Below are 21,187 nucleotides of genomic sequence, written 5' to 3'. Positions count from 1 at the left end.
TACCCTTCTTCATAGTTATACTGACTTGTACTAAAGGATCTAAGTTTCATGTCCTCACTCTATGGCTAGTAATATTGTGAGTGTTGGTGGATCTCTTCTTTATTCCTGTGTTTAAAGTTTGATCGAGAAATATTGGATTTAAACGAAAACATAATAAAGTTCTTGAAGTTCTAATTTTGTTTAACTGTGGCTTATCTTCTAATCCTTGCAGATGGTAAGACAGAAGTGACAGTGTAAGGTATGAAATTAGAAATCCATGCCTGGAGCACCGGGGAGAGGGCCAGGGCTGTGCAGAGGCCCTTTAGAACTGCAGTGGGGCAGACTTTATCCAGAGCCTACATGACTGTTTTCATTGCTGAGGTACTATCTAAGTTGTAAGAATCTTCCCATGTTTATACTTTCCTGGATGGAGAAGAAGAATGATAAACCTCATTGATCTCCTCTGTGATTTTTATCAGTCTTGGAAATGATCTAGAAGGTTCTGCAAAGAACACTATTTCACTATTAAAACCTCTTTCCAGTCTCAAATACTGAAGATTTCTTAATCATGAAAAGTTTCATTTGTTGTTGTTGTTGTTTTGGTCTACACCCCTTCTATAATACAGAATCACTCAGATGCCTTTAACCCAGTTCTCTGTCCTCTCTGAAACACCCTGAAAACCCTTTCACGAATCTCCTTGGTCTTGACTCCATACACCACAGGGTTAAGAGCAGGTGGGAACAGCAGATAGACATTGGCCAAAAGAATATGAATATGGAGTGGAACTTGGTGGCCAAAGCGGTGTGTGAAAAAAGAAAAAAGAGCAGGTGTGTAAGAGATGAGGATGACACAGACATGGGAACCACAAGTCCCCAGGGCCTTGGACCGAGCTTCATGGGATGAGAGGCGAAGGACAGCTTGTGCAATGAGGGCATAGGAGAGTCCAATGCAGAATAAGTCAACCCCAATGACCAACAGTGCGGCTGTCAGTCCATACACACGGTTAGGCCTGGTATCTCCACAGGCCAGCTTCACCACAGCCATGTGCTCACAGTATGTGTGGGAGATCACGTGGCTTTGGCAGAAGCTCAGGCGTCTGATGAGGAAGGGACACGGGAGCATGAGCAGGGAGCCTCGCACCATAGCTACCACCCCAATGCGGGCAACGATGGTGTCAGTGAGGATAGTAGCATAGCGAAGTGGGTGACAGATGGCCACATAGCGATCAAAGGCCATGGCCAGCAGCACTGTAGACTCCATCATGCAGAAGGTGTGAATGAAGAACATCTGTGCCAGGCAGGCAGAGGCAGAGATGTGTCCAGCTCCACACCAGAGGATGGCCAGCAGCTTGGGAACTGTGGAGAGGGAGGCAGCTAAATCGATGGTCGAGAGCATGCACAGGAAAAGGTACACTGGCTTGTGCAAGGCTGGCTCAGTGGCAACAACAACCAGGATGGTTATGTTGCCCATGATTGTGGCTGTGCCCAGGCAGCACACAGGAAGTGAGAGCCACATGTGGAATTGTTCCAGACCTGGGATGCCCAGGAGGAAGAAGATAGAAGGGTCCAGGTTAGTGTGATTAGGAGAGTCCATGGTGTGGCCAAGAGTGCTGGACATCTTCTCTCATCAGAAACCCCCTCACAGCATCACACTACCTGGAGAGACAACACTAAATAGAAATATAAATGAGACTACAGTAATGCTTATTAGCTACAGAATGGTTGGCAAGCTGCATCATCCATAAAATGGCAATTATTAGTACTACTACTTAGAGTTTAGAGAATAATATGGATATATACTTATAAAAAGCTTCAGATAGTACCTAACAGATAATGCTTGTTAAATGAATAAATATGAGAAAGGGCTCAAATAAGCCCTTTAAATAAACTAGAATTGTCTCCCATCTAGGGGCTCTCATCTTTAGAGAAAGGGATGCACACTGTTATTTGGAGGAATATAACTGAATACTCACATTTTATGGATATGGGAAGACATCATGTAGGACCATCAGTCTAGAACACAAGATGCAAATAAAGTTTCCTGGATAAAGATGAATTTCATTTTTGTGGCCTTTAATTTGGAATAGATTTTGATTTGGGATTTGGTTCCTGGCAATTGTCTTTTGGTAAATTGTTCCTGATAAAAGTTAGCCTAGTAGCTTCCAGTCTTTTCATTAATCAACAAATATTTTCCCACATATCAGCTCAATCTTCACCTAAAACTGCATAAGCTGTTTCACCTGTTCTTATATACCCAGTTTTTTTACCCAACATTTTGGCTTATCTTAAAAGCATTTTTTTAACTTCATTTTATTTCTGAAACAGAAAATTTCAACCTTCTCTTGTACTCTCTTTCATCTGTCTTTTATTGATATTTTATCTTCAGTGCTTGGTGAATTCAAAGAAAAAATGCAATTAGATCCTTATTCTAACCTTTTCACAATGTCAAGAAGTGATTTTATAAGATTACCCTGACTTGTAACTGGGCTTATTATCTTTGTGCAATAATCTTACATTATTCTTTCACTTATCCTACCTTTCCCACACCAGTAGCCCTAAGAGAACACAATCTGCCATTAGGAGTACCTGTGCTAAAAGGAATTATGCTGAATATGGGAAGCAATGGAAAGGGAAGAAACAGAGAGGTAAACCTTAGGATATATAAACTGAAAAATCCTTTTAACGGGAATTTTCAAGATGAGAATGAGAACGTCACTTCTTGAAAATTCATATCTATTTTTTCAACTACGAATGTTTAAGGTGCAGCTTATATTTGACTAGCCCTATTCTAGAAGATTGAGATAATGTAAAAGTTAGTACAAAAGAATGAAAAAATTTAGGGAGTGAGAAAATAGTTATTATAACTATTATATAATAACTATTATATAATAGTTATTATAGAATCAAGTCATTGCCACTACTCTTTCTCACTGAGGGCAAACATGTTAAGACGAAGGAGATGTAAACTTTCCTATTCCTAACAGACCATCTACTCTGTGTATATAGACACTGGAAAACTAAATTAAAAGAAGAGGTTTCTCAGTTTTTGGACCTTAGATATTCCTTAATTATAATATAAGGGAATTTAAGAAGCTAAACAATATCAGAAAGTCCAAATATGTTGTTAAGATCAACTATTAATTTAGTGTTATTGTTCTCCCAGACATAGAGACAAACAGAAGGCATGGAGCTTGGTAACAATTTTATTCTAATCAGAGCTCAAGACAGTATAATACATGACCATCAGAGGAGAGAGGAATGATTGTGAGTCATAACAGGGTTGGTATGAAGGGTCCCAAACACACTGCTATATGATTAATACCCAGGATAACAAATTCAGCAAAGATCTGGGTTTCCAGTTCTTTTGAGCTATGGATTTATCTTCTCTAAACGTATCAAGGTGAAAATACAGACTTGAGCAAATATACGATCATTATTGATGTGATTTTCAGGGAAGAGTGTAGGCCACATCTCATGCTTGCCTTCATGGGTGCTTTGAAAAGGAAGGATATTTCAATGGCATGGGATCTTGGCATTTTTAAAACGTCAGGGTATGTTGGGAAAAACAATATAAACATGGGAGCACATCAAATTTGGAATACATCTGTGTATTTCCTTCAATATTTCATTATTGGCAGTGTTGACTTAAAGAAGTCAAATTTTCTCTATGATTCTATACTTCCCTGATCTGTAAAATGGAAATAATAATACTTTGCAAGTTTGTGATAATTTAAAAGAAAGAATTTGCAGATGTTTTTAATCCACAGAAGGTACTCAGTGACTGTCATTTACTATTAGCATCATCTTCATTGTAAAGGGACAATAACCTATTATCCAAAACACAATGTTTCTTGCAGCTTTTTAACCAAATAGAATCTAGTCTTGCTTTTAAAATATATGTAATAAGTAGTTAATATGCAATGCAACTTGTCCTATTGCAGGGCAAACTTGTTGATAAGCAGATATTGTTAAATTTTTTTTTTCTGTATGCCCTTTAGGGCCATAAAACACTCATTAGAAATGCCACACATGCCTCAGTTTTCAATCTTCTTACTAAGTCACTCACCCAGAGCCAGAAGACTTAGCTGGATAATTCTTTGAGGCTCGTTCATGCTCATTAAGGCTCTGACTCTGTGCTTTATGACATTTATTTTCCTTGTAGAACTGAACTGAGCACAGATTGCCGAATACTTCTTGACTAGATGGCTCCTTATTTGTTTGATATGACTGAGTATTTATTTGCAGTCCCTACCACTTTTTTCTCTTTCTTAAGAAACCCAAACTTTACAGACTCCATTCCTTCATAGGGTCATGCATTCTTATCCCTCTCCTAGTTCTGGAGTCTCACATATTTATTGTACAAAATATTTTGTCGTAATGACAGATATTTGTGACCATTCTCACACTTTACTATGGATTTGTCCCTCTACCCAATCAATAATCCAACTCTTACTATGACATTAATCCAAGCCTTCAGTAAGATAAAATTTCTTTAAAAAATTTTTTTTGGACACCATGGATTGAACCCACGATTATTTAACCACTGAGTCACAACCTCAGCCTTATTTATTTATTTTTTATTTTGACACAAACTCTTGCCAAGTTGCTTAGGGCCTCACTAACTTGCTGAGGGTGGCTTTGAGCTCTTGATCATAGGCATGCACCATTGGACTGGGCAAGATAAAAGTTCTAACATCACAGTTGGGGGCACCAAGGATGGGAAAGACTTCATGCCTTGAAGCTGCACAACAGACCAAAGGCTGCCAGTTTGTCTGACAGAGAAAGCTCCACTTGGGCTCCCTCTGTCCATCTTGGGATTGCTGGATCAGGGAGTTGAACATTGTCATTAGGTTCCACTGATTCCTCTGCCAAATTTCTTTTGGTTGACCTTCATAGTCTGTCTCACTGGGCACAGAACTTTCTCTTAGGTGCTGAGAAATGATTTCCTATTAGTAACTTCAAGAGTAGCATAGTAAATGCCTTGAACAAAGCATAGTAAATGCTTTCACAGTACCTTCCATTTCCCTAGTTTTCTCAACATCTCTTGCTTCTTCCTTTATTAGCAGCATTGTGCTGAACCTCCGTTTCCAAGGACTCAGCCTAATGTCAAACTATAGTTCCTCTTTTAGGAAGCCTTCTAGTCAAAATGCCAGATCACAGAGACATTATTCAGAAAATTTCCTTTCCTGGTCTTTAAACCTTATTGTCCCTGCTTCAAAGAAAATTTCCCACAATCAATAACACACACACACACACACACACACACACATATATATATATATATATATATATATATATATATATATATATATATATATATATATATATCTTTAAGGCTAAGAAATGCCCTCTCCAGAGTATTTTCTTAGCCCAAACTTACATGACTCCAGGAGAGGAGAAATAAGAAGGCACAGCACAGTAAAAGCATCCTTTGAAGATTACAAGAGCATTACTAGTGTCTGCCCACATGCAAATATATGACACTGGCTCAGAGGTTGTTATACTGACTGACTCCATCTCTCAGCCTCCTGAGAATTTGATGGGTGGCACTAGGTTTAAGATTAATCCTATCTAGGGAGGTCTGTGTTTCCTAGGAAATTGTGAATTCAATCTTTTCTGGTTGACCAGGTCAAAATGTAGAATTGAAATAGCATCTTTTGCTAAAGAGGCAGGGAAGGCATAATTTGAGTCAATTCCTTTGGAACTTTTTGTCTGTTTTGTTTTGGTTTTTAAGTCCTCAAATCTGATTACTAGCATTATTTACACAAAGGCATCTAACATTTTAGGACCACTGAGTCTTCAATTTAGATCCCTCTGTTTCCATTCTCCTAGGATTCAGAACATGCTTTTCCTTTGGTTCTCCTTTGTGATTATCCTGGGTCCATTCTGCTGGTTTCTCCTTCCCAAGACTCTACTAGTTTAGAGAACTTATTGCACATGCTCCCCAGTTGGCCATTGTCACATAGCAGCAGTTTGGTTCTCACAACCCAGTTTTAAGCTTACAACTCATTTACTCAGTACTAGTACTCCAATATATAAAATATTTATTTGTTTTGGACTTACAACTAATATAATTCACTCCAGCATGCACCTCAAACCTTATTCAGAACATGAACAAGTATATTAAACTCTTATTCTCCCTTATCTCCTCACAAAATAAAACAAGGCAAATAAACAAACAAAAACTTGTTACATAACCTAGAACCTGACATTATGCAAAGAGGCTTCCAAGAATTATCATTATAGAATTATAATCTCTCTCTACAAATTACCACAGGTAGTCTCCTCATCATTGTCTAGTACTTCTCTGGTTATTTTCTCTTTCAACTACATCATATCTAAGGGGATATATTCTTGTTATGTGCATTCCCACAGCTGGAGTAGATCAAAGTTCTGGTCAATGCATATGCTTGATTTTAGATCTTAAGATACTCTCTAAGCCAGAGGTGTCCGAGTTTTATTGTACTCAAAATGACCCATAATTCTTTGTTAAAGTACAAACTGCAATTCCATACTGATTCAGTAAATTAGAAGAACCCTAAACTCTCCTTTCTAACAAGTTCCCAAGTAATTCTGATATTGCTAGTCAAGAGATCAAACTCTAAGAAAATGAATATTTAAAAACATTTTTTGATTAGTTGTCCTCCTCAAATTGTTCTCTTGCCTGAGCTACTGCTGAGTTTTACTGAACAGTGTAGTAATTACTATCATCTTTAATAAGCTATTGTTTTTTTTTTTTTTTTTTTGTATGGAGGATTGAACTCATGGACACTCCAACACTGAGCCACATCTCCATCCCTATTTTGTATTTTATTTAGAGACAGGGTCTCATAAATTGGTTAGTGCCTTGCTATTGCTGAGGCTGGCTTTGAACTCGAAATCCTCCTGTCTCAGCCTCTTGAGCTGCTGGGATTACAGGCATGGGCCACTGCACCTGGCATTTTACTAAGTTACCTTAACAACCTTGAGCAGAACAGGCTTCTAGTAATACTCCTTTCCCAGAATCCTGCCATAAAAAAATCTTAATTTGTCTAGAGCTGAAGATGCCTCCAAGAAACCTTTAATCCAAATCATTCTTATTACTAAAAGAGAAGAAACAATAAGACAATGAAGACATAAACTTTTGAAATTCCTTTGTTCACCTTCCCTAAACAAGTCTAAATCTCAGCATATTCTGGGAAAGTCCTAAATGGTGCATTCTATCAATGAAACGACAGTTCCAACTTGGCTAGGCTTCACTCATTCCCTAGAGTACCTCTCTGTTTCCATGTAAGAAGGGGTATGACACAGTTTCTCTTGAGGGTTAAAAGATGGAAGGAAAAAAGCAGTCATACACATACATATAACTCCTAGTGATTCAAACACTAACATATGTGCTGCTGCAGAGGGATTTCATAGATGTACTGAAACACCCTAATCAGACTGACTGACTTAGGGAAGGGGTGGGCATGGGCCTGACTTAATCAGAGGGAAAGCCTGTAAAGGGGGTTTAGACCTTCCTTGAGGAAGAAGAGAATTCTATCTGTAGAAGCCAGCTTTATCCCATGCCTGTGAAGCGCCAAAATCCAAACTTATTGTGATCTTTACTTCCTAACTACATGCCCTGTGGACTTTGGACCTGCCTCTCTCTCTCTCTCTCTCTCTCTCTCTCGAGAGAGAGAGAGAGAGAGAGAGAGAGAGAGAATTTGTAGAAAATTTGTTAGTCTATTAGGAGTACACAACAAGATTGACAGGTACAAGATAGACATAAATAGATGGGTAAATAATGAAAAATTTTGGAATGGGATACTTCTATTAAGTATGTGATTAAAGAGAACAGTATACTATAAACCTGGACAAAAGGCAAAATACCATGAAGACAACTAATCTCCCCATATGACTCTATTAATTAGATGTGACTACAATTGAAATCCCAAGAGGAATTTCATAGACTTACATATAAAAAGATCTACTAATAGCCACGTATGTAGGAGCAATGTGAGAAAACTTTCTTTATTTAGACTTTATGAATTATTAAAATATATAGTAGCTGTATCAAATTATTTGTACAATAAAACTTGAATGAATAGAAAGGAAAACTAAGAAGAAGACCTATAGATTTATTTGACATGGTATGGTATTGCTGATCAGAAATAATAGAATATTGTAATCAGTACTTGACAGTGGCTGCTAATATTATTAAACACAGAATGAAATATTGCCGCAGTCCGGCTGCAGCAAAATAACCGGGGGGGGGGGGGGGGGGTGACGAGGAACTTGTGTAGATTGATATAGCTGGAGTGGGAGCCCTTTACTTTAGGACCAGAGGGGTATTTATACATTCCACACAGCTTATCTGATTAACATAAACTAGATACAGCAGTCATCCAATAAGGAATCTCCACACTTAATGGCTCCCTGGTGTTACTTCACAAACCACTCCCTCTGGCAAAATGCCAGGCGCCATCCAGACTTGTTTACAGACTCTTAACATTTCTCTGGCAAAATGCCAGGGGCCATCCAGACTTCTTTACAGACTCTAACAAAATAAGATCATTTCATGACCCATAACTAACATAAATTCTATATAGATAAAATATTTTGATGTTGCTGGATGAACAATAAAAAGTAAGACAAGAATGTATTAATTGTAAATGAAGTAACTACTGCATTTCTTCTTAAATAATTAATCTTATATATGAAATGAAATAACTACATTCAAATTAAAAAGTTTAGGAGAAAATAATTGACATATATGTAAGTAAATAGCCTCAAAAAATACTTGGGAATCAATCTAACAAAAATGAAAACTATAGAACACTAAAGAAAGAAATTGAAGAAGATCTTAGAAGAGGAATGATCTTCCATGGTCTTGGATAGGAAGAAATAATATTGCCAAAATGGTCATATTACCAAAAGCACTATACAGATTGAATATAATTCCAATCAAAATTCCAATGATGTTCTTCCTAGAAAAAGAAAAAGTAGTTATGAAATTCATTTGGAAAAAATAAGAGATTCAGAATAGCCAAATCAATCCTTAGTGAGAAAAGTGAAGCAGGAGCCATCACAATACCAGACCTTAAGTTATTCTACAGAGTTATAGTAACAAAAATGGCATGATATTGTCACCAAAACAGGCATGAAGATCAATGGAATAGAAGACACAGAGACAAACCCACATAAATACAGTTACCTCAAACTAGGCAAAGGTGCCAAAAAATATACCTTGGAGAAAAGATAGCCTTTTTAACAATTGTGCTGGGAAAACTAGAAACCCATATGTAGTAGAATAAAACTTAAGCCCTATTTCTCACCATGCACAAAACTCAATTCAAAGTGGATCAAAAACCTAGGAATTAGACCAGAACAAATCACTCGAAGAAACTGTAGGCCCAACAACTCCAACATGTCAGCTTAGGAACTGACTTTCTTAACAAGACCCATAAATCACAAGAAGTAAAATAAAAAAAAATTAATAAATAGGAGAGTATTAAACTAAAAATCTTCTTTACACCAAAGGAAACAATCAATAACATGAAGAGAGACTCTACAGAATATGAGAAAATCTTTGCCACTTGCTCCTCAGACAGGGCATTAGTATCCAGGATATGCAAAGAATTAAAAAACATAATGCCAGAAAAACAAATAACCCAATCAATAAATGGGCAAAGGAACTAAAAAGATACCTCTCCAAACAAGAAAAATAAATGGTCAAAAATGTATAAAAAGATGTTCAACATCTCTAGCAATTAGAAAAATGCAAATTAAAACTACACTGAGATTTCATCTCAATCCAGTCAGAATGGCAACTATCAAGAATACAAGTAACAATGAAATTTGGCAAGGATGTGGGGAAAAGGGTATACTCATGTGCCACAGTCTGGCTGGGCACAAATGCCGCAGTCTGGCTGGGCACACAATCACGAGCCACCACACAGCTTGTAGATTCAAACAGCAACTCTTTATTCCCGAACTCACACCAGCCGTCTACAATCACGTTCTGGGGAAATCCACGTTCTCTGCCCAAATCCAAATCCACTGGGCTTCTCTCTCCAAAATATACTGTCTGAATCCCGTGAGAACTCAAGGGGAACTCAGGCAGCAGGATACGCCCTATTCCCAGCAGGAATAATCTTAAACCTTAAACCTGGAACCTAAACTGGGAACGCCCTAAACAGGATTATCTTAAAACCGGGAACACCCTAATCTGCCTTGGTCCTTGAGCAAGGTCACCTACATTCAATGTCGCTGCAACATGTCAGCAACATGGGGTACGCTGGCAAGGAAATTGTCATACCTACTTGGCTAATGGCTCCCAGCATCTCCCCCCTTCTGATTAATTAAACAACAAGCAATGTGGCTTAAGGACCGTGCCTGGTAGGTTGTCCAATTCAACATATGGTTCTTACCCGTCATCGGAAAACTGACCTTTAGGCGTCAGCCTCCTGTCTTAGGTTGATACCACTGCAATTGAATCATACCCGTCACTGACTACCGGTCCAGCATACAGCCATACTTGTGGATAGGTCTATGCACCAGTGGGGGGGTGAGGTTCTTTGCCTCACCTCTGTTGGCCCCCAAATTTGGCCTTGGTGCCAGTGGGGGAGTGAGGTTAATGTGGCTTATGGACCGTGCCTGGTAGGTTGTCCAATTCAACATATGGTTCTTACCCGTCATCGGAAAACTGACCTTTAGGCGTCAGCCTCCTGTCTTAGGTTGATACCACTGCAATTGGATCATACCCGTCACTGACTACCGGTCCAGCATAAGCCATTGGCCCCCAAATTTTAGACCATCACTAGCAGAAGGGAGGAGGATACAGAAATGCCACGACACCAAGCCAATTGACGGCTCCTTGGGAAAAAATTGCATCACTGGTGACACCATCAGCAAAGATATGTCAGCACTACCACAATTAACATGGGGTGCGCTGGCAAGGAAATAAAAATTGCATCACTAGTGACACCATCAGCAAAGATATGCCAGCATTACCACAATTCGCTGCACCAAACGATAGTTACATAGTCCAGGCAAGTTCTGCAAGCAGTTCAAAGCGGAGGAATCTATCAATATGTCCATTTCCTCCCAAAGTAAGTTTCCTCCCAAAGTAAGTTGACTCTTTGATTGAGCATTACTTGTTGAGTTCTTCACCGGCACTGGGATGGAGATAGGAATTCTGGCAATGATGCTAAAGAGACATTATCCTGAAAAGAATTATTAAATATAATGAAAAGGAAAGGTGAAAGTAAACAAACAGATCTGTTAACCTACTTTAAAAACAATCCTTAACAGCCTTTTACCTAATTTAAACTAGTAAACAAACAGATCTGTTAACCACCTTTAAAAACAATCCTTAACAGCTGTTTACCTAATTTAAATTAAACCATTTAAATCACGTGAATAAAAATAAATAATAATAATTCGGATCCATTTTTTCATGAGTGCTCCTCATATAAGAAATATGGACATACGCACATACAGACATACAACACAAAACACAAGAGTGTACACAAACGTACAACACATAAGAAAATAGTAAAGGCCTTGTAGCTTTACCTGGGTGAAATCTCCATTGCAATGTTTAAAAACTCCACAGTCAAAAAATAAAACTGATCAGAAAAACATTAACCTAGGTTTGTATGAGCTCAAAAAATAAAAATAGAACCTTATGATGTGGAAAAATGCAATAATAAAATAGCTATTGAAAAAAGCATCCTGGTTAATCACTGTCGCAGATGTAAGAATGGCCAAGCTGGAGTTCTGGATATCAGCTGTTATGGATTTGAGTCAAATCATCTTCTTTTCGATCTGTAGAGACTGTTTTAGTTAATCTCTCTGGAATCCAAATGGGCTGCTGTTCTCCCTGTGGAAAAACACAAACAGACCCCCGACTCCAGACAATCACTGGGTCAGGACCTTTCCATTGTCCTGTTAGAATATCTTTCCAAAGTACTTTAGGCTTATGTACATTTTTTGGATACATATGTCTTTCCGCAGCACTAAGTCCTGATGAATCCAAATTTAAAAAGTTTAGAGTAAAAAGCGTTATTTTAAGTTTATCTTTGGGGGATATATACCCCTTTCCAATTCCCTCTTTTTGCTTTAATAAGTATGTTTTAATAGTTTGATGAGCTCTTTCAACTATGCCTTGTCCCTGTGGATTGTATGGGATTCCTGTTATATGAGTAATACCAAATGATGAGCAAAATTGTTTAAAAGAGGTAGAGGTATAGCCAGGACCATTATCGGTTTTTAACTGTTTAGGAACGCCCACAGTGGCAAAATTTTGTAAGCAATGAGCTATAACATCTTTAGTTTTTTCTCCGGCATGAAGGGAGCCCATCAAAAATCCAGAAGAAGTATCGACTGTAACGTGTAAATATTTTAATTTTCCAAATTCTGGCAAGTGTGTGACGTCCATCTGCCAAATATGGTTAGGTATCAGTCCTCTAGGATTGACTCCAAGATTAACTTGTGGTAAAAATGTCACACAATTTTGACATTGTTTTATTATATGTCTGGCTTGTTCCTTAGTTATTTTAAAACGCTTTTGTAAAGTATTAGCATAAACATGAAACCTTTTATGAAAATTTGTAGCTTCTTCAAATGTAGAGAAAATATGTATGTCATGTGTAGTTTTATCTGCTAAATCATTGCCTAAACTAAGGGCTCCAGGCAATCCTGTATGTGCCCTAATATGTCCTATGAAGAATGGATCTTTTCTGTCCCAGATTAGACTTTGTATAGTGGAAAACAAAGAGAAAACAGTAGAAGAAGGGGAAATCCTACCAGCATCTTCAAGAGATACTATAGCATTAACTACATACTGACTATCAGAAAATAAATTAAATACAGAATCTTTAAACATCAAAAAAGCTTGTAAAACTGCATTAAGCTCTACCTTTTGAGCTGATTGTTTGGGTACTAAAAATGTAAAAGTTTGATCTGGGGTAACTACTGCTGCTGTACCATTATTAGACCCATCAGTGAATATATTTGGAGCATTCATGATAGGTGTTTTTCTTGTCATTTTAGGAAAAACTACAGGATGCTTAGACCAAAAAGACAACAAAGGATTAGATGGTAAATGATTATCAAATGTAACATTAGATTTACACATGATTATTGCCCAAGTATTTAACTCATTAGCTAACTCATCAATTTGATCCATAGTATATGGAGTAATAATTTTATTGGGAGAAATTCCAAACACTCCCTTCGCTGCTTTTATTCCTTTGAGTATTAATTGTCCTACAGCCTCAGGATACCTAGTAAGAATAGTGTTAGGAGAATAAGATAAATGTATCCACAATAATGGACCGTCTTGCCAAAATACTCCTGTAGGAATATTTTTTGTTGGTAGTACAATAAATAATAAAGGCAAACTTATATCAATTCTATCCAAATGCATATTTTCCATATATGTTTCAATAATTTTTAATGCCTTTCTTGCTTTAGGAGTTAACATGCGGGGTGAATTTGGATCTGATGGACCTTTTAGAATATCAAATAAAGGTCCCAATTCTCCTGTTGGTATACCTAGATAAGGCCTTATCCAATTTATGTCTCCCAATAACTTTTGAAAGTCGTTAAGTGATTTGAGTTGATCTACTCGTATTTGAATTTTTGGTGGACGGACCATGGTTGAGGATAATAGAACTCCTAAATAATTAATTGGAAAATTTAATTGTACTTTATCTATTGCTATCTCTAGATTATAATTTTTTAATAAGTTTGTAAGTGTGGCATAACATTCCAGCAATATGTTTTTATCTTTATGTGCCAATAATACATCATCCATATAGTGAAATATTTGTAGTTCAGGATTTTGATTTCTAAGTGGCTGGATTGCTTTGTTAACATATATTTGGCACATAGTTGGACTGTTAGCCATCCCTTGAGGGAGTACTTTCCATTCATATCTCTGATCAGGACCTTCATGATTTAATGCAGGGATAGTAAATGCAAAACGTGGACTATCCTCGGGATGAATTGGAATTGAAAAAAAACAATCTTTAATATCTATAGCTAAAACATGCCAGGTTTTTGGCAAAGCAGACAATTGAGGAATCCCTGATTGAGCAGGTCCCATAATAACCATCTCATTATTAATGGCTCTTAAATCTTGCAATAATCTCCATTTACCAGATTTCTTTTTGATGACAAAAATGGGAGTATTATGGGGAGATATGGAAGGTTGTATATGTCCTTCCGCTAATTGTTGTTTGACCAGATCATGGGCTACTTGTGTCTTTTCTTTAGTCAGGGGCCACTGAGGAACCCACACTGGTCTTTCTGATTTCCAAGTAATTTTGATTGTCTCAGTGGCCCTTTCTGAAAATCCAACCCATGTCTGTCTGTTCCTTGATCTATTTGTACTGGTGCTGCTATACCTTGCCCTTGTTTTCCTAATCTTTTTTCTTTCCTAAAGCCTTGTCTAGCCCTAGTAGTGGGCACATTAGGATTGATGTTATTTGTTAACGTCAAACCTAATTGATCTAGGACATCTCGTCCCCATAAATTTATAGGAAGATGATCCAATACATATGGCTGTATAGTTCCTTCACATCCTTCAGGATCCTTCCAATCTAATATCATAGAACTTCTATGGGGATTAGTCGCCACTCCTAGGCCTCGAAGCGTTTGAGTGGCTTGTTGTAATGGCCAATGTTTTGGCCATTGTTGACGAGATATGATGCTAAGGTCAGCTCCTGTGTCCAGTAGCCCATTAAACTCATGACCTTGAATATTTAGTTTTAGCATTGGGCGAGAATCTAAATTTAAAGACAACATAGCCCAATCTACACCTGTGGAGCCTAATCCCCTGGAACCTCTTTCTACACTATGACTAGGAAATTTATTATGTAGGCTGGGTATTATTAACAACTGTGCTATTCTATCTCCAGGTGAAATTACTGATATACCTCTTGGAGAACTAGCTATAATTTTTATTTCACCTACATAATCGGGATCAATTACCCCAGGACTTATCATAAGTCCTTTTAATGTAGATGAACTACGTCCCAGTAATAAGCCTACTGTTCCTTGGGGAAGAGGTCCTTTTACTCCTGTGGGAATGATTTGAACTCCCATCTCTGGAGTTAATACTGCTCTGGCAGAGGCGCAGATGTCCAACCCTGCGCTCCCTCGGGTTTGTCTGATGAGGGATTTAATGGACAATGTGTCCTGGGCACTACCCTGATGGTGTTGCTGGGATCCTCCACTGCCCCGTATATTTGTGGTTGTGGGCCCCGGAGCATTGGGCCCCCCTGTCCGTTTTTTGGCAATGGAGCCTGATGCCTTTCTCCACGATATCTTGGATAAATACCTGGTCTTTGTCCGTTTTTTGATAAGGGAGTACCTTCTATGGTGGTTTGAGAACGGCATTCATTAGCCCAATGTCTCCCTCTACGGCATCGTGGGCAAATACCCGGTATTCTATTCCTTTGATACCTACTTTTGTTAAACCCTCCTCCTATGGGGCAATTCCTTTTAAAATGTCCTGTTTGTTCACAATCATAGCATGTTTTTGGCCTGGCATCTAAAGCCTGTTGTACTGCAGCTGCCAAGACTTGCCCTTGTTCATTAATATCTCTACATAATTTAATATATGTGTTTAAATCTTCATGTCTCCATGGTCTAATAACCTCTCTGCAGCAACGATTTGCTTGGTCATAAGCCAGTTGTTTTATTAATGGCATTGCTTGTTCTGTATCCCCAAAAATTTTGGCAGCCGTTTGAATTAGCCTATCTACAAAGTCAGCGTAAGGTTCATTAGCTCTCTGTATTACCTTAGATAGCTGACCTTGTAAATCTCCATGTCCTTGTAAAGTCTTCCATGCCCTAACTGCGTCTGCAGCAATTTGTGCATATATAGCAGGATCATATTCAATTTGTTGCCGTTGACCCTCATAAGGTCCTTTTCCTAACAACATATCTAGATTTCTTTGAGGGTAACCGGCTGCTGCATTTCGCCTAGCTGTCTCCGTGCAAAATTCCTCATTGGCAACCTTCCATAACAAATATTGTCCTCCATTTAGTACAGATTTACACATGCTAGCCCAATCTGCTGGCGTCATGTCCAAGTTAGTAATGGACTCAACCATGCTTACCGTGAAGGGAGCTTGGGGACCATAGGTTGTTACAGCCTCCTTTAACTGCTTCACTGTTTTAAAATCTAATGTATGGTGAATTCGCTGCCCTCCTGCCTGTTCAAGTACAGGGCATGCTAATCTTTGAGGTCCTGTCTCAGGATCCCATTTATCAACTACGGGGTTTGAGGGCCACTCAGCTGTCTCCATCGGTGGGGCTGTTGGTTGAATTACGCCCTCTTGTGATAAAACGGAGTTAGTAACAGCCTCCTGTTGTGGCCTTTTTCCTAACAACCCCTTTTCCTTTAAATTTTCTTCCTCTGTCTGACTAGCTCGAGAGACCTTCTCTTTTGTTTGATCTAAAATGTCTTTCTCCATGGTCTGAACCTCTAACAATTTACTTAACATCTTTTCGGTTTGTTTTTTACTTATTTCTAATCTACTATAAAGATAACGCAACCCAATAAGATAGCACAAAACAAAGCCGAAATTGAATGAAACAAAAACGGAATAAAAAATCATTGTATCAATTTTCTCTTCCTCAGGGCCGACAAACTTCAAACCTTTAGTCAACCATTTTTTCCAGTTTGCCTGAGAAATTTCTAGGGACAGGCAACTTGAAATAAAAACAAAATAAATCAAAACAATAACACATTGTTTTTTGAATTGGTGACCCATTCTTTCTCTCTTCCTCAAGGGTGAGAAATTTCACTTACCTCTAAGCTTCAGAAGTTCCCCTCACGGGCAGCCAAATGCCACAGTCTGGCTGGGCACAAATGCCGCAGTCTGGCTGGGCACACAATCACGAGCCACCACACAGCTTGTAGATTCAAACAGCAACTCTTTATTCCCGAACTCACACCAGCCGTCTACAATCACGTTCTGGGGAAATCCACGTTCTCTGCCCAAATCCAAATCCACTGGGCTTCTCTCTCCAAAATATACTGTCTGAATCCCGTGAGAACTCAAGGGGAACTCAGGCAGCAGGATACGCCCTATTCCCAGCAGGAATAATCTTAAACCTTAAACCTGGAACCTAAACTGGGAACGCCCTAAACAGGATTATCTTAAAACCGGGAACACCCTAATCTGCCTTGGTCCTTGAGCAAGGTCACCTACATTCAATGTCGCTGCAACATGTCAGCAACATGGGGTACGCTGGCAAGGAAATTGTCATACCTACTTGGCTAATGGCTCCCAGCACTCATGCATTGCCAGTGGGACTACAGACTGGTGCAACCACTCTGGAAAACAGTATGGAAAGCCCTCAAAAGGAATGGAACCACCATATGATTCAATTATACCACTCCTTGTTATATACCCAAAGAACTTAAAATCAGCTTACTACAGTGACCTTCAATGTTTGTACTAGTACAATTCACAATAGCCAAGCGATGGAGCCACCTTAGGCATTCTTCAACAGATGAAGGGATAAACAAAATGTGGTATATATACACAATGGGGTGTTATTCAGTCATAAAGAAGAATGACTTTATTGCATTTGCCAGTAAATGGATGGAACTGGAGACTATCTTGCTAAGTGAAATAAACCAGTCCCCAAAAGTCAAAGGTCAATTTTTCTCTCTGATGTGCAGAAGCTAATCCAAAATAAGGTGGTGGTAAAGAGTACAGGGGATTAAAAAAATAAAAGAAAAGAATAAAATATCAGTGGAATAGGCCCAGGGGAATGAAAGGCAGGGAGGAATAGGGAATAGGGAAAGACAATGGAATAAATCTGAGCTAACATTCCTATGTACATATATGAATATACCAAAGTGAATTTCAACACCATGTACATCTACTATACACCAATTAAAAAAAAACTGTAAGCAAATAGCAAAAGATCATTTGAGTAGAGGGAAAGGAACAAGGAGTGGGAGAAAGGGAAGGGAAGGGGAACTGCTAGGGACTAATTTAGAAAAAAATATATTCCATTCTTCTATAATTATGTCAAAAAATGTGTTGTTCTAGCAAACCAATTAGGACACTGAAAAATGTACAAGAAGATTAAAAAAAAAAGAATGTCCTTTACAACATTATTTGTAGAAGTCAAAAAGTTAGAACATTTGAAATATATATATATATATATATATATATATATATATATATATATATATATATATAAAATTTGGGCTGAGGATGTGGCTCAAGAGGTAATGCGCTCTCCTGGCATGTACAGGGTGCTGGGTTCGATCCTCAGCATCACATAAAAAAAAAATAAAGTTGTTGTGTCCACCGAAAACTAAAAAATAAATATTAAAAAATTCTCTCTCTCGCTCTTTCTCTCTCTTTTAAAAAAAAATCATAATATATATATTTGAATAATATATATATTTGAAATATGTATTATTGAAATATATATATATATATATATATTTTTTTTTTTTTGCTAAAAGATAGGCTACTACACCCATAGTTAAAATTAAAACTAGATTAGGCAAAATGTTGCCTTAAAAATTTATGCAGTCGGGCTGGGGATGTGGCTCAAGTGGTAGCACACTTGCCTGGCATGCATGGGGCGCTGGGTTCTATCCTCAGCACCACATACAAATAAAATAAAGATGTTGTGTCCACCAAAAACTAAAAAATCAATATTAAAAAATTCTCTCTGTCTCTCAAAAAAAATTTATGCAGTAAACCTTTTACATTTAAACATATACACAAAGCAAGATAATATATTTTCATAGCTCAATCCATGATTAATGAAGAAACACAATATGTAAAAAAAAAAAAAAAAAAAAAAGGTCAGGCTACGTTTTTGCTATGCATTGACTTTAAAATGGGAAAGAGGAATGTCTCCACCTGGTGATAGAATTCTGCACAGTCAGAAACTGCCATAAATCCATTAAGAGATATTCGTGTGTGTGAAAAATATCTCCATCAGTATCTAGACCAAAACTAAAATAAACAGAAAATGCTTTGGTTTTAGATGTGTTTTGTTATATTATAGTTGCGTAACAAAGCCAGCCCACTCTATGGTTTAGGTGATAGGTAGAATAATGTTCTGATGATTTATGAAAAGAAAGTTTTTAATACTTATTTTCAAACATGTCTAACAACTTTATTTTTTTCTGTAATAGATGCATATCATATTAATTTTTTATGGTATAAGTTAGTGAAGTTTGCATTTTTCCATGTGAACTTCAAATTATCAGGGATATTTGTTGAAAGAATTTTCTTTATTTCATTAATGGCCTTCACCTAAATGCAATAAACAATTGATGTTATTTATTTGGATCTATTTGGGGACATCTGTGTGGCTACATAGATCCAGTTCTCTTTTTTACACCAATATGGTACTTTTGATTGTTGTAACTTTATAAAGGTCTTTATTTATAGTAGTATAGTAAAACCAGACAAAAACCCATCTAGGAAAGAAAACTACAAAAAATATTCTTAATGAACATAGATGCAAAAATCCTTAAAAAAATATTATCAAACTACATTTAAAAACATATTAAGAAGATAATAAACCATGATCAAGTGGCCTTCATCTCAAGGAAGCAAGGTGGTTTCAACATTTGCAAATCAATAAATGTAATTCACCACTATAAATAGAATTAAGAATGAGAATCAGATGATCATCTCATTAGATGCAGAAAGGGGCTTTGATAACATCCATTACCCATTCATGTTAAAAAAAAAAAAAAAAAAAAACGCTGGAGAAACTGGAGATAAAATGAATTTATCTCAACATTATAAAGACTGTATAAGGCAAAACCAAAGCCAAAATCATACTCAATGGTGAAAAATTGAAAGGCCTCAAATCAGAAACAAGAAAAAAGATTTCCATTATCACCATTTCTATTCAATATAAAACACTAAAACTCTAGCCAAAGCAATTAGGCAAGAGAAGAAAATTAAAAGGAAACAAATTGGAAAAGAAGAAGTCAAACAATCTCCATTTGCCGATAAGATCTTATATATAGAAGACCCCCAAAAACTGCACCAGAAGACTTCTAGACTGATAAATGAATTCAGCAGCAGTAGGATGCAAGATTAGCATCATAAATCAATAGCTTTTCTATAGTGTAACAATTATTCTGCTGAAAGAAATCAGGAAAACATCCATTTCCAATAAATTAAAAAACAACAAAACTGGGAATTAATTTAAGAAAGAAGATAATGCATCTTTACAGTGAAAACTAAGAAAGAAATGGAAGAAGACCTCAGAACATGGAAAGGCCTCCCATGCTCTAGGATAGGCAGAATTACTATTGTCAAAATGGCCATACTTCAAAAAGCAACCCACAGATTCAGAGCAATCCCAATCAAAATACTAGTGAAATTCTTCACAGAACTAGAAAAAAAAGCAGTCCTAAAATTTATCTGGAATAGTAAGAACTCCAAAGAGTCAAGACAATTCTGAAGATGAAAAGTGAAGCAGGAGACATCACAATACTTGACCTCAAATTATACTGCAAATCTACTAGAGCAAAATGGCATGGTATTAGGGTCACAATTGTCCTCAAGACCAATGAAATAAAATAGAAGAAAAAGAAACAAATCCATATACTTACAGATATCTGATATTTGACAAAGGTGCAAAAATATATGTTGGATAAAAGATACCTTTTAAAGAAATAGAGCTGCGACAACTGTATATTCATAGGTAGAAGAATGAAATTAGATAACAGTCTTTCATGCTGCACAAAGTCAAATCAAAATAGGGCCAAAGACTTAGAAATTAGACCAGAAAACTTGCAACTGCTAGCAGAAAGCATAGGGTCAACACTCCATCATATAGTTGAGGCAATGACTTTCTCAACAATACCTGAAATAAATGTTCACAAAATAAAAACAAGAATCAATAAGTGTGCTGCTATCAGAGAAAAAAAAAGCTTGTTCAGAGCAAAGAAAATGATTAAGAGCCTGAAGAGAGAGCCTACAGAATGAAAGAAGATCTTTGCCAGTTGCTCCTCTGACAGGATTAATATCCAGAACATATAAAGATCACAAAAAAATTGAATGTCAATGTAACCCAAACAATCCAATCAATCAACAGGCAAAATATAAACACACATTTCTCAAAGGAAGAAACACAGACGGTCAATAAATACATGGAAAAATGTTCAACATTTCTAGCAATCAGGATAATGCAAATGAAGACTTTACTAAGATTTCAGCTCACTTCG

At 37.2% G+C, this 21,187-nt stretch overlaps 1 protein-coding gene across 1 annotated transcript; it reads right to left on the bottom strand.

Annotated features, from left to right (window-relative positions):
- Positions 1–607: 607 nt before the first annotated feature.
- On the bottom strand, positions 608–1,597 carry LOC114098638 (olfactory receptor 52P1). The gene has a single exon (XM_027942880.2). The coding sequence runs from the start codon at positions 1,595–1,597 to the stop codon at positions 608–610; it is 990 nt and encodes a 329-aa protein (XP_027798681.1).
- Positions 1,598–21,187: the final 19,590 nt, after the last annotated feature.

The sequence above is a fragment of the Marmota flaviventris genome, chromosome 9 (assembly GCF_047511675.1).
Source record: "Marmota flaviventris isolate mMarFla1 chromosome 9, mMarFla1.hap1, whole genome shotgun sequence".
NCBI lineage: Eukaryota > Metazoa > Chordata > Mammalia > Rodentia > Sciuridae > Marmota > Marmota flaviventris.
This window is presented reverse-complemented; position numbering and strand designations above follow the sequence as displayed.

Coding starts and splice junctions, on each gene's coding strand:
- LOC114098638 (XM_027942880.2), bottom strand. CDS start 1,597: ATGTCCAGCACTCTTGGCCACACCATGGACTCTCCTAATCACACTAAC.